The sequence below is a fragment of the Lutra lutra genome, chromosome 4, assembly GCF_902655055.1.
Source record: "Lutra lutra chromosome 4, mLutLut1.2, whole genome shotgun sequence".
NCBI lineage: Eukaryota > Metazoa > Chordata > Mammalia > Carnivora > Mustelidae > Lutra > Lutra lutra.
Window position 1 is genome coordinate 693,904 of NC_062281.1, and position 13,341 is coordinate 707,244.

The following is a 13,341-nucleotide window of genomic DNA, read 5'->3' on the forward strand; positions in this document are numbered from 1 at the left end:
CTATTTTTTTTTTAAGACTTTATTTGACAGAGAGAGACACAGCAAGAGGGAACACAAGCAGGGGGAGTGGGAGAGGGAGAAGCAGGCTTCCCACCGAGCAGGGAGCCCAACACAGGGCCTGATCCCAGGACCTTGGGACCATGACCTGAGCCGAAGGCAGATGCTCAAAGACTGAGCCCCCCGGGCATCCCTCCTTTGTTGCTTTTTAACTAAAGCACATGGGACCCATCACTGCTCCCTTCCAGCCCAAGGGTAGCAAAGCACCAACAGACCTAGTTTGAAATCTGCAGCGAAGGACTGCAGGCCCCCTACCCCTCCATGCACACACATGTGTGGCCAACTAGACTCTCCCATTCCCTTCATGCCTGGCCACTCACTGGCCAGTGAGTCCCCACTCCCCTCCTGACCCCAGTGATTTACTGATAAACATAGGCTGAGTCCCTAAGCTGGGAGCGAGATACAGCCGGGATGTGCCCGCATGCTGGGTCTTGCTCCTGGCTCCCACCCCACCGGGAATGCTGCCCCACTGGGGCTGGCTACGCCAGACTCCACCACGGCCCCAGCCCCTGGCCTGCCGCCGGCAGCTTCGTCACACCATGGAGACCACCCTGCTCACACATGCAGCCCCCAAAGATGAGGGCGGCACCCCTTTCTCTGGCCACAACCTCTGGACTTTATTTCCAGGGGAGAGCAACTGGCTGGAGGGCCACATCTTGGCTCCGTGCGGGAGGAAAGAGCCTGGGCCCGCAGCCTGGTCAGCTGTAGCTGTCGGGGTCCGTATCTTCTGGCAGGAAGTAGCGCTGCAAGGTCGGCTGGAGGAGCAGCGGGGGCAGTGGCCGGGCGGGCCTGGGCCAGTCTGGGGGGAAAGGCCGGACTTCTGCCCTCGGCAGGGGCAGTTTCAGCATCCGGATGGAGCCGCTGACGGTATGGCTCACCCAGAGCCGGGACCGCTTCCAGCCTGCAGGCCAGCAGGACAGTGATGTCTCCGGATGGGGCCGATGGCCACTGGGACCCCGGCTAGGGTGGAGGGAGACGTCGGGGTCCAATCCTACCCCTGTCCACACTCACCCCTCAGTTTCATTGGAGGCTTCTGGACCTTGGCCTCCTGAAGCCGGAGAATGGGATAGTGCCTGGAGGAGTAAGGAGGGAGGTTTGGCCCAGCCGGCCCCTCAGCAGCCCCCCACCCCACAGGCCCTGTCCCAGCCTGGGGGCCCCCTCACCAGCGTTCCCGGGGCTGTGGCAGTACTGTGTTGAATTCTGGGGGACACGGGCTCGGGCGCGGTCTCTCGAGCTGCTCCTGTGGGAGACCCTGCAGCTGAGCCCGTGCCTGTAGCTGCTTGCAGAAGAAGTTGAGCGCGTCGATGGTCTCCAGGTCCAGCATCTGTGACCGGGACCAGTCTGTCTGCTCCAGTGGTGGCAGCTCTTCCGGCAGCACGTCGGGTGCTGAGGAGCACACACAGATCTCGGGGGGCCAGAAGTGGGACAGCGCCTCCGAGAGCCCACGTTTGGTCCGCCCCAGGTGCCTTGGCGAAGGCATCAGCTTGGCTCGGGACTGGAGGACAGCCGAGTTCAGCTCCTGGGGTGAGACCACCAGAGAGGACACCCAGGAACGGACCGGGGCTGTCCCCAAGACAGGAGCTGACCCAGCGAGCACCGAGATCCGTGCCAGGGCCTCCTTGGGAGGAGGTAGAAACACCGCAGTCTGGGACACCTTCAGCAGCATCTCTGACAAATTGGCCACGGAAGGCTGCAAGCGTTGCATCTGTGGGGGAAAGAACCGGTTGCTGATGTCCCCCCCAGCCCAAGGCAGAGGCTGCCCCTCCCCCAGCAGAGACGCCTCAAGCTGGAGACCTGGCAGCAGACTCTTTCCTGGGGGGGAGCAGGAAGAGCCCCAGAAATGGGGGGTTGGGAACAGGAGAGGACCCATGAGGCACAGACACAGAGCAAGGCAGAGAGCTGGCCAGCCTCACCTGGATCCCCTGCTCCTCCCCCTCAAAGACCTGGGGAAAGCCGGTGGGGGCGGGCGGGGGGCGGGGAGCACGGCAAGAGAGGAGACTCGCCGGCCAGTAGCCCCACCCCTGCCCGTCAGCACCTGCAGCCTTTGGATCATCTCCTCCAGCTTGTGGCAGCAGCGTTTGCGCAGGGCAGCCTTGGAGTCCGCGTCCGGGCCCTGCACCCAGGTCATCATCTCCTTGAACAGGAAGCCCGGTGGGTCCTGAAGGCCTAGCCCGTCCAGCAGCTTCCTGAGCTCGGGCCTGGGACAGGTGCGAGCCGCTGACTCCGAGGCCTTCCCCCGCGCGCGGGGAGCTGGAGCGGGGAGCAGGACTCACCGGCAGGAGGCTGGCGAGTAGAGGAAGTAGGACAGGAGCTCCAGCACCACCTCGCGCGACTCCAGGGAGCAGGCCAGCAGCAGCTGCAGCGCCAGCATCACGAACTCCTTCTGCGTCTGGTCCTGCGCGCACCGGGCGGAGCGCGTCGGGCCGGGAGGGCGGGGCGGGCCGGTGGGGCGGGGCGGGGGCGGGGCTGTGGCGCACCTCGAGGCTCGGGGGCTGGTCCAGGTTCAGCAGGCCCACCAGGAGGCCCTGCAGCCGGTTACGGAGGTCTCTGCTCAGGTCGGGCAGCAGCCTCAGCAGCGCCCTCAAGACGTGCACGCGGTCCGTCCAAGAGGCCTCGCACAGCGCGTCCATGAACATTGAGGCCAGGCCCTCCGCCGTGCCCACCTCGGGGTAGGCCTGCGGGTGCCGTGAGCTGAGGCCCTGCCCTCTCCCGCCCTCCCGGGCTTCCCCGGTGCCCCAGACCCCCGAACCTCCAAGGTGAAGACGGGGAAGAGCTCTTTGAACCAGTTCTGGCCGACGAAGAAATGCAGGAGCCTGGGCAGATACCCGGAGCGCTCTTCCCAGAGCGCGTGCCCATAGGAGTGCAAGGGCTGGCGAAGGCCTGTCTCGGACCCGGCCGCGGTGCGAGAGTGCGAGTGCGTGCGCTTCGGGGTGAAGTACTCGGAGCTCTGTGGGGGCAGGGGCGGCAGCGCCTGCAGGCCCCTCCTCTCCAACCGCACCCGCGCCGCCCTCTGGGGCCCTCTGCAGCCCGGTCCCCAGCCAGGCGCCTACCTGAGCCTCTGTCTTCTCGGACTCAGAGAGCTCCCCGTGTGGGCTCAGGGAGTCTGAGAACCAGTCCACGGAGCGCCCCTCCTGCTCCTCTTCCCCCAGCCACTGGGTCAGGTCCTGCTGCCCCTTGGAACCGGGCCGCCTGATGCGCCACAGCTGCCATAGGTCATCCTGGTGCCTTCCTGGCTGCAGAGGAGAGAGAACAGGTGGCCGCTGGCACGCTGTGGGGTGGGACCTCAGGCCCTTTCCTGCAGAGCCCAGGGTAGGACCCCCCAGCCCCCCTTGCCTTGGGCCTGCGGTGGCTGGTGAGCTGGGCGAAGGCACCGGGGCTGCTGACCTCCTGCCGAAGCCATAGCTGGCGCAGCACAACGGAGTTGGGCACGCTGCCCGGGAAGCCGATGGGCCGCCGCAGGTCCTGGGGCAGCACACAGCAGGGGGCTGAGAACCTGAAGGCCGCCCCACCCCAAGCGCCAGCCCCGCTCCACCTGCCAGGGCGCACACCCCATCTGTTTCAACTTGCGTGAAACCACCGAGCATTAGAGACTGCTCGGAACTAAAACTCCATCCTGTCTTTGAAAGAGGAATTATAAGGAACTGGGCCAAGACTGAACACAGGATGCGGCCCCTGCCTTCTTGACGAAAAGAAGCGGACCCTCGGCAGGGCCCCTGCTGGGCTCCGTGGGTGGGGCGCGTGGCCTGTGGTTTCAGGGTTGTGGGTTCGAGACCCACGCTGGGTGTTCAGATTGCTTAAAAGCAAAATCCTAAAGGAAAGTGGGCGCTCCTCAAAAGCTCTTTTCCCACAACCTAAGCACAGCACTCAGAAAACCGGCGCGGCGCGGCGCGCCACGTGATTGCATCCCCTGGAACTTCTGTGAGTTTCCTAGGGCTCCTCCAAGTCGCTCAGACCGGCCCCTGGCCCTGCTCCTCAGCAGGACATGATCAGCGTTGCTCCCGAATCTGTGCTCCCTGAGTCGCAATTCTAAGACCCAAGGTAAGTACTTTTGTTTTACCTCAGTCCTGCCTCAGTCGACACCCAAGACACACAGACGGGCAAAAAGACCCTTTAGCAATCAGGTGGAAGGGCGGTCAGTGAGACTTCAACTGTGATGACTGAGGAGGAAGTCTGGGCAGCTGCTGGCCTCAGGGGAACCCTAACACCCCTCCACACTCCACACAGGACTGGGACCCCAGCCCTGGAACAGGGATGTCTAGAAGAGGCATTGGGAGTGACGCCTGGGTGGCTCAGTGGGTTAAAGCCTCTGCCTTCGGCTCAGGTCATGATCTCAGGGTCCTGGGATCGAGCCCCAGATCAGGCTCTCTGCTCGGCAGGGAGCCTGCTTCCCCCCCCCTCTGCTTGCCTCTCTGCCTACTTGTGATCTCTGTCTGTCAAATAAATAAATAAAATATTTTTTAAAAAAAGGAAGCATGGGGGTTGGTGGTAGGAACTTGGAGGGGGGTGTTGAGAGTTTGGGTAGATAGTTTCAGCTACGGGAAGCATTGGCACCTGCCAGGGCAGCTGGCAGTGCCAGAATGTGCTTGGAGAGAGGCGTGTCTGGGTGTCTGGGTGGGAGAGGTTGGGAAGGTGGTAGATGGCATGGAGCCAGCTCCCACTGACATCACTCCTCTAAAGGGAGAAGACTCTGGTCTTCCAGATGAAGTCCATCCAGGTCCCACCCGGGACTCTAACCGGGGAGGAGGTGTGCGGGCACACTCGACTGGCAGAGGCTCCAGTTTGGCCTGGCGCCTTTTCTGGGAATCTCCGGCCCTCCGGCAGCCGGTCCCCAGAGAAGAAGAGCAGCGCCCAAACTGGGCTGGCCAGGAGGTGAGTGGAGGGCTGCGGGCGGGCACGGCTCTCAGGTCAGATCCGAGCACAAGATTTGCAGCGGAGGGAAGGTGGGGGACCTCAGAAGGCCACCCCCTGGACGGAGGTGCGTCTGGGAAGAGCAAGGGCTCTCACCTTGTAGGGCCGAATGGTGGCGGGAAAGCAGCCTCGGAGGTTGGAAAGAGGCTCGTGGGGCCGCCTCTTCTTCAACAGGGGGACCTGGGGACAGGAGAAGGGCTCAGAGCCAAGCACGGACCCTCAGTGCCCCTGTGGCCCCGCTCTTGGGCAGCTCAGCCCCCCTTACCCTGTGCTGTAGGTGGAGGGACAGTGAGTCAGGGACTACAGGCTTCTTCCCTCGGAGTCGTTCCCACTGTAGCTGCAGGTCCAGACTGAGGCCCAGGTTACTGCTTAGTGAGGAGCGGGCCAGCAGCTGGGGCGACAGAGATGTCACAGGGTGGCAGCAGGGTCATGGGGTCAGGGCAGAGGTGGGAGGGATGGGAGGCCTTACCTGGGATGCCCTGCTGTGCACGCCCCGACGTGTGGCTGGGATAGGTAAGGGGACTCGAGGAGGATGGGCAAAGCGCCGGCCCATGGCTCCCGGCTCCTGTTGGGCGAGGGCTGCGGGCGCCGTCGGGCCTTCAGTGCAGACCCTGGGCTGCCAAAGACCACTGGCAACTCTGCGTACGGTGCACACGTCCCAGGTCTCTCTCTCCACGGTGAGGGTCGTGGTGCTCCACTGCTGGAACTCTCTTCCAGAAGGCACGTCCTGGGAGGGATGCAGGGGAGATGGGCCATGTCAGAGCCCCTGGGTGAAGGGAGGGGCTGGAGTCAAGGCTGAGCCCAAGGGAGGCCCCACACCCACCAGCAAGCCCCGGCCATAGATCAGGTGCAAGTAGTTGTCAAACGCTTCCTGCCGCTGTTGCCAGGAGGGTGGGGGTGGGGCTGTGGGGACCACCAGCCCCAGCCTCAGCTGCTGCAGGCCTCGGTCCCGGGCAGCTAGGGCTTCCAAGTCCTGCGGGAGGGGGTGGGGGTCAGCTCATTCCTCCTTTGGTCTTGTCATCTGCTTCCCAGACAACCCCAGGGACCCCGGAGTGTACCCCAAGGACTGAATGGGAGTGGCCTGGGCCCTGGCCAGGTGCGTGGTTGGGGTGGTGAGGGGCAGGGCCCAGTCCCCATCCCACCTCCTCCAACACTGGCCGTGGAGGTGTCGCTGTCTGGCGATGGATGGAAGCTGAGTCTGGGCTGCAGACAAGGATGGGCATAGGTGCGACACTGGGTATCTTCACCAGGTGGGTTGGGGGGATGCTGGGACAAGGACTGGGCTGGCGTTGGCCAGGCCTCTGGCAGGAGGACAGCTGTCAGGGCTGGGTTTGGCTCACGGGGGGCGGGGAATGGGGGCTAAGTGGCCCCAGCGCTCTGCGGCATTGTGCTGGGGTCACACAGCCAGGCCCTGACTCAGGGGAGGTGGGCGGGGGCCTCCTGACAGCTCAGCTGGGCCTGCCGCAGACCTAAGACCGGGCATCCCCTGGAGGTTGGCGAGCCTCTGCAGCTGGGCGGGGGTCAGTGACTCCTGGCTGGTCAGCGGCAGTGGAGGGTCAGGCACCACATCAGGGACCTTCTGGCACAGGCTCTGAGCAAGAGAAAGGAACCTAGAGCGCTGGCCTGGGGCGGGGGGCTTGTCTGCCCATAGTGGCCCCACCCTGCCCATCCCGTGCTCGCCGTGTACCTTAACCAGGTACGATGTGGGCAGGTAAAGCCTGTGAGACACCAGGCAGAGCCTGGAGCCCAGAGCCAACACCAGGTCCCCGCTATCACTGCTGAAGGTCAGGCCCTGAGGGGGGCCATTCAGCTGCAGGAGCCTGGAGGGGTGTCGAGGGACAGGGTCCAGCCCTGCTCCACAAAGTCAGAAGCTGAAACCCTGGCAGGGGCAAGGCCCTGTTCCTTGTCCAGCCTCCAGGCTCTAGTGGGGGGAGAGGGAGGAGAGCCCAGCTGGCCACCCACGGGCTCCCAAGCCCTCTCTCCCTCCCTTCCACCTCCTAGCCACAGCCCACCGCAGCAGGCGGTTCTCCGCCGTCCAGATGCGCACGGAGCAGTCCAGGCTGGAGCAGGCGTACAGCCGGAGCGAGGGACAGCAGCACAGGCCTGAGGGACCGGGGCTCGGGTGAGGGACCAGGCTCCGGCAGCCCCTCCGGCTTTACTCCTGCCCTGCCGGCTCACCGGTGATGTGGTCAGTGGGGTCATCCTGGGGCCGGTGATCAGAGCGGGGGCTGTCGCCCAGGCCAAACTGCACCAAGCCATAGGTGGCGCTGTCGGGGTTCTCAAAGGCCACCGTGATGCGCCGGCCAAGCGCGCAGAGCCCCACGGCGGGGTGGCAGCAGGAGAAGGTGCGCAGCAGGCTCAGGCTCTCCTCGGCGTAGGGGTAGACGCGCCACATCTTCACGGTCAGATCTCCGCCTGCGGGGGGGCGGGGAGGGGGCGGGAGCCGGGGCTGGACCTTTGCGGGGCGGGGCGGGGACTCCCAGACCGGCTATGGGGGCAGGGGAGATATGGACCGGAGGACACGACGCTGTTCCAGGTAGACGCGATGGCGGTGACAGGGCCCGGGCTGTGCGCCTCGGTCTGGAAGACGGTTTTCGAGCGGCGCCACTCCAGGACGGACAGGGTGCCATCCGTGTGCCCCAGCACGGGCAGGTACCTGTGCAGGACATGCCCCGTCGGCTCGGGCGCCGTCGCCGCCCCGCCCCGCCCCGACGCAGCGCGCGCACCCGGGCACCCACCGGTTCTTGTCCTTCCAGGCCGGCGGCGCGTCGCGGCGGCCCGGCTCCCCCGCACGCCGGCACACGGCCTGCCAGCTGGCCCGCGCGCCGCCGGGGTCCGTGAGGTGGCTGTAGAGGTGCAGGCAGCAGGGCCTGCGCGCGGGGGCGGCGGGCGGGCACACGCGCCGCAGCACGCGCATGGGGCAGCGCGCCGCGTCTGCGCACACCAGGTGGCCGGCGCGCGTCAGCAGCCACAGCGCCTCGCGCGGGAGGCAGTAGAGCACGGAGGCCGCGCAGTCGTCGGGCTCCAGCAGCAGCGCGCTCACCGTGCGCCCGGTCGCCGCCGCCACCAGGTAGACCGAGCCGTCGGCGCAGGCGCACACGAGGCGCGCCGGCAGGAGCGGGGGCGCGGACGCGGGCAGCGCGGGCACCAGCTGCAGGTGAAGCACCGGCGCGGACAGCTGCGCCAACGGCGAGTAGAGCTCGCGGAGGCGCCACAGGTCCACGCCGCTGGTGCTCAGGGAGAGCACCGGCCAGCCGGGGCCAGCGGGCGCCAGCAGGCGGGTCACGAGCCCACACGCAGCGCCCCGGCCCGGGCAGCTCAGCGCCACCTCGCCCACCTGTGCCGCCGTCTGCAGGTCCCATGTGCGCAGCGTCCCATCCCGCGAGGCCGACAGCACCTGGGACGTGTTGGGGAGTACCGCCAGAGCGGTCACTGGGCCTGTAGGAGGGGCACGGGTCACTTGGGCGCATGGTCAGCCCGGGATGTGGCCAGCGCGGGGACACTTGGCTGGGGCTGGCAGAGCTTCCGGACAGCCCGGAGCTCCTTCCCGCCAGCCGGGCACAGCATGGAGAGAGAAGGATCCTCAAGGCCGCCATAGCACGGCTCACCTGTGTGGCCCATAAACACCATCCGGATCTGCCAGTCAGCCTCCCACACCTTCACTGTGCTGTCTCGAGAGGCTGTCACCAGTGCTCCCACCTCTAGGCAGTAGGCCATGTCCCAGATAGTGCTGAAGGGGAAGAGGAGGCCCTGGCCCGCTCAGCACTTCCTGGCATGGGAGCTGCTGTGCCCCTGCCATGACCCGCTTGCCCTCCCGGACTTGCCTCTCCCTGCCACCCACCCTTTCTCCCTGTCCCTAGGTGCCCCTCACGTTTTGTGCAGGTCCTGGCGCACGTCTACCAGAGCCCAGGTGTGCAGATCGAAGGTGAGCACGGCTGAGCCATAGGCCGCGAAGCAGCATGGGACTTGGTGGGAATGTGGGGCCCCAGAACCAAACGGGTGAGTGTACCTGCAGGACTTGGTGGCAGCTGCAGAGGTGACCCACGTGGCACCAGGCGGCGACCCCCTGAACGGAACTCCCAGAGCACCAGGCTGCCACCTGCCTCTGCCACTAGCAACAGCCCCAGGCTGGGCACTGGCAGACAGCAGATGGGCTCGTGGCCCGGCACCCTGCCCACCCCTGGCTCACTCAGCCACAGCAGGCTGAGGTCAGGCCTTAGGACGGCCAGCCCCTCGGGGCCCCAACCCACAAAGCGGCTCGTGGTGCCCAGTGGACCCTGCATTGCCGCCAGCCCCGTGAGCACGGCTGGGGCCCGTAGCTTCTTGTCAGCCCAGCCGTCCTCTCTGTGCACATGCAGGTTGCCTGCACCATCCAGCACCACGAAGCGTCTGCCCACGGGGTCCTGTGCCACCGAGCACAGCCCAGCTGCCACTTTCAGATGGCGCAACGGCTCCAGTCCATGGGTCAAGCGTGCCACACACAGCTCACTTCTCTTCTCCTGTGGGCCAGGACGGCAGGCCTGTGGTCAGCTGAGAGGCAGGGGCGGGTGGCTGGAACGTAGTGCGCCTGCCTCAGGGAGCCAAGGGGATCTGGGCTGAGGGCATACTAGGGACATCTGGGCGAAGAGATGGACCAGGAAAGAGGCCTCGAGGCATGGCCCACAGGCAAGCCCCACCTTTTCCACGAAGTCATGGAGGCCCCCACGGAGAAGCAGCCACAGCTGGCGGGCACGAGCATGTGGGGTCTGGTTCTGCCACCACGAGCTGCCGGTAAATAGCCGTGGGATGGGCTCCGTAAACAGCTCTGCGGGTTAGCAGTGGAAGCGCGGTCACGCTGTGCTCCTGCAGCCCTGACTCTGGAGGCTGCAGCCAGCGCAGGGACCACGGACAGTCCGGGTAGTGTGGCGTCGCCGCAGACAGAACTCCCGCCCCAGCGAGGCAGGTCTGCTGTCCTGCGGGCGTGGGGGGGGAGGGGGGGCAGGGGGGCCGGGCGAGGCCACCTCACCATTCTTTTCCTTGAGCAGCCCTGGATCTGGGATGTCATAGGTGTCGGCATCGTACAGGTCCGGGTCCAGCAGCAGGCTGTCGCCTTCTGCTGAATAGGCGTTGCCCGCCTCTGACACCTCAGTCTCCATTCCAGCGACAGCAGGTCCGGGCGGCTCAACCGCCCCTAAGACCGTTGCTAGGCTACCAGACGCCCCGACCCCGCCTTCGACGCAGACCCCACCCCCAACACAGCACAGAGGTTAGGTCCCCACTAAGTCACAGAAATTTTTATTGGAAACAAACAGCTGCAGCAAAGTGACACTCAGTGCACGCTGCCCAACGGGCGAGGTGGCGGGGGAAGGGTGGGTACCGGTGGGCGCCAGGGGCTGGCCAAGCCCAGGGTGGTGACCGCAGGGGCCTGCTGACTGGATCTCAGGCCCTTGGGCTGGAGTGTGCAGGCCCATGCCTGATCCAGCACAAAATACAAAAATAAACTCTGTAGTCCGGCTGCCCCTGCCGGTGTCAGTTCCCGAGGGGCAGGGGCAGTGGCTCTTCCCACAGGCCCTGCGCAGTCCAGGCCAACCACAACACGGGCAGGGGGAGCCTGTTGGGGGGGGCGGGGTAGACATCTGTGGGCGGAGCCAAAGGGCTGGGTGGGCGTGGCCTGGGGCGGCGCCGGAGCCGTGGCAGAGCCAGGAGCTGACCACCAGCTGGGGAGGCCCTAGGGGCCCTCGAGTGGGCAGTTCCCGGCACTGGTTGAAGCTGAATAAAGCTGGGCCTCTGCTCCTCATCCTCACATACAGATCACCGGGACCCTGGCAGAAGGTGGTACAAAAGGACCTCAGAGGAGCCAACACCCAGGGGTGAGGCAGAGGCATGCCCACTCTGTCCTGGCCAGCCCCGGCTTCAGCAGCCGCCACACACCTGTCCTCCTCCATGGCGCTCGTCTCCTCGGGTCCGCCCTCACCGCCTCTGCCGCTGCCGCTCTCCTCCTCCTCCTCCTCGTCTCCCAGCTCCATGTCCAGCTCGTTGCCTGCCTCCGAGGGGGTGTAGGTGGATCCGCTGGGGGAGGTGCGGGGACTGGTCTTAGGACTGCCTGCCCCGGCCTGCTGCCGCGCCCAGGGAGGGTGTCCGGGAAGGACAAAGTCAGGAGTGGGGTGGGCAGGGCTGGGGAAGCGGTGTACGAGCCAGACAGGAGGCCGGGGAGGCGGCGGACAGGGGCCAACCTGATGGAGCGGCAGCTGAAGAAAACAATCCTCTTCAGCCGCTTGTTGTAGAAGAAGTAGTTGAAGGACCAGAGGCTGCCGTCCTCCCCAAAGGGGTCTGAGTCCAAGTCTGGGTTGTAGCTGGGGAGTGCGGGGCAAGAGGTGGTGTGAAGGCCCGGGGGCGCGCACACCCGGCCCGCCTGCAGGGACGCCAGCCCACCTGTAGATGTCACACTCGGCCAGGCAGATCTCCTCATCCACCGCGTCCCACAGCTGCGGCTTCAGGGCCTTGAAGTCCTCCCGCACGGCCGAGAACAGACTGCAGTTCACGGCGTTCACCACCTAGGACGGTCACAGTCGGGACTGACTCAGGGTGCGGGACCGAGGGCACGCGCCGGGCCGAGCCCAGGGGCCCCTGCAGGTAGGAAGCACAGTAAGCAGAGCTTGGCGGGGGGGCTGCGAGCCCCTCCCCCGAGCCTGACCCTCACCCAGCTGAGGCTGGGTTCCCTGCTGAACTCATGGCTCCGGGCGGTGCTGAAGTCATAGTCAGGCCGGAAGGACTCGTTGAGCGTGGCGATCAGGTAGAAGAGGGTCTTGCGGCTGCACGTGTCGCTTAGCGGGCCCTCGTCCTCGCCACCTTGGCTCTTGCTCAGTCTGCACGGAGAAACACATCAGCCCGGCACGGGCCCGCCCCCCCACAGCCCACAGTGGGCAGACTCTGCTCCGGCTCACCTGCTGGGGCTGAGGCCCGAGGTCTGGGGTGGGGACAGTGCCTCTAGCACGTGGGGCTGGCCCTCTTGGCAGAACTGCTTAAACATGTGCTTGTCGTCGCCTGCCATCTTACACGAATAGCTCTCGATCCTACAAAGGGTGAGGGGGACCATGGAGCATGCCACCCGGCAGGTTCAAGTCTGGGCCAGGATTTCGTGACCTCTGAGGCCCCAAGGAGCCCAGGCCTCACCTGCCGATGATGTGGGCATCTCCAGTCTCCACTGTCAGCTGTGAGTTGATGGCCTCGAAGCTCGAGTTCTCCAACAGCTTCATGTCCTTGGGGAAGGGGTCCTGCGGTCGGAGGGGCTAGTGTTGCCTGAGGATGGGAGACAGTCCCTGAGTATCTTGGCCCTGGGGCTGAGCGTGTGGCCTCCCTAGCCAGTAAGTGGAGCCGTTAGTGACACGCTGGGTCCCTCCTGCGCTCACTCCTGAGCCCTCAGCACTGGCAGGAGAGAGAAACTGGATCCTGTTACCCGAGAGTGGTGGGCCCAGGCTCCAGCTCAGCCAACCCACTTTCCCCTGCCGGATACCGGGGGCGTACCAGGGCTCCTGCTCACGCCAGGGCTCGCTAGGTCATCTCCCTGGACTCCCCGGAAGGCACGGGACTCCTGCAGGACCTCGGGCTAAGCGCCTCAGTTACGGCCAGGACCTGCACCGGGTCGCGATCCAGCACACCGGGGGCTGGGGGCCTGCGGTCACCGGGACGCAGCGCTCTTCCCTGTGCTACGGGGCCTCTAGCGAGGTGGAGAGGAAACCCGAAGGCCTCCCTACTCCTCTCCGCAAGGGCGCCTAGTTCTTCGGACACCAAGGAACAGAGGAGGGCACCACGACCCCCGAGGGGCCTGTCGGCCGGCAGCTAGGGCGCTCCAGCGTCAGCCTGGCTGCACCCGCCGGGGCGAAGGAAAACCCCAAGCCAGCCGCGGGGAACTACAAATCCCAGGGTGCCGTGCGCCCCGGGTCGCGCACGCGCGCCAGCGCGAAGTCCGCTGGGGGCTGGAGTTCCGGAGGCCCCTGCTCGGCGCCCGGCACAGGGGGGACACCTACCTGCTTGCGCAGCGCTCGGTGTGGCCGGGTCGGGGCGGGCCGGTGGACGTCGGCGCGGGAAAGAAGGCGGTGGGGCTCCGGGCAGCGCGAGCTCCTCAGGACCGGAGGGCGGCGGCGCGGCCTCCGTTCCGGCCGCACTGTATCCGGGGGAAGAGGCTCTGCGGCGACGTCCCGTTACTCCCGGCCCTGCCGGCCCTGCCGGGCTGCCACCGCGACATAGCCTCGCCCCTGCACGGCGACCGACTCCCGCGACCGACCTGCCCGCCGACCGCCACACAAGGCCCGAGAGCGCAAAGGAGCGAGCGAGCGACCTCTGCCTCCCCCGGCCGGACAACAACAAGCGTCTGCAAGGCCCCGCCCCCGCCCCTGA

The 13,341-nt window shown here is 66.2% G+C and overlaps 2 protein-coding genes across 2 annotated transcripts; both read right to left on the reverse strand.

The window, feature by feature from the left end:
• Positions 1 to 614: 614 nt before the first annotated feature.
• Positions 615 to 10,105, reverse strand: WDR97 (WD repeat domain 97). Its single transcript, XM_047724986.1, is given in 27 exon segments — positions 615 to 958; positions 1,069 to 1,130; positions 1,221 to 1,762; positions 2,093 to 2,255; positions 2,331 to 2,452; positions 2,535 to 2,732; positions 2,807 to 3,004; positions 3,108 to 3,290; positions 3,391 to 3,519; positions 5,062 to 5,145; positions 5,231 to 5,356; positions 5,435 to 5,692; positions 5,789 to 5,938; positions 6,108 to 6,176; positions 6,178 to 6,314; positions 6,317 to 6,406; positions 6,409 to 6,556; positions 6,653 to 6,785; positions 6,978 to 7,068; positions 7,144 to 7,380; positions 7,479 to 7,621; positions 7,704 to 8,403; positions 8,574 to 8,695; positions 8,837 to 8,948; positions 8,951 to 9,464; positions 9,642 to 9,769; positions 9,971 to 10,105. Coding segments are annotated over 27 exon segments (5,172 nt in total). The 5' UTR covers positions 10,101 to 10,105; the 3' UTR covers positions 615 to 755.
• A 118-nt stretch (positions 10,106 to 10,223) lies between these two features.
• MAF1 (MAF1 homolog, negative regulator of RNA polymerase III) lies at positions 10,224 to 13,323 on the reverse strand. Its single transcript, XM_047725053.1, has 8 exons — positions 12,972 to 13,323; positions 12,118 to 12,243; positions 11,889 to 12,017; positions 11,645 to 11,810; positions 11,377 to 11,498; positions 11,178 to 11,297; positions 10,876 to 11,013; positions 10,224 to 10,766 (listed from the first exon to the last, which is right to left on the reverse strand). The coding sequence occupies exons 2-8, from the start codon at positions 12,198 to 12,200 to the stop codon at positions 10,745 to 10,747; spliced, it is 780 nt and encodes a 259-aa protein (XP_047581009.1). The 5' UTR covers positions 12,201 to 12,243; positions 12,972 to 13,323; the 3' UTR covers positions 10,224 to 10,744.
• Positions 13,324 to 13,341: the final 18 nt, after the last annotated feature.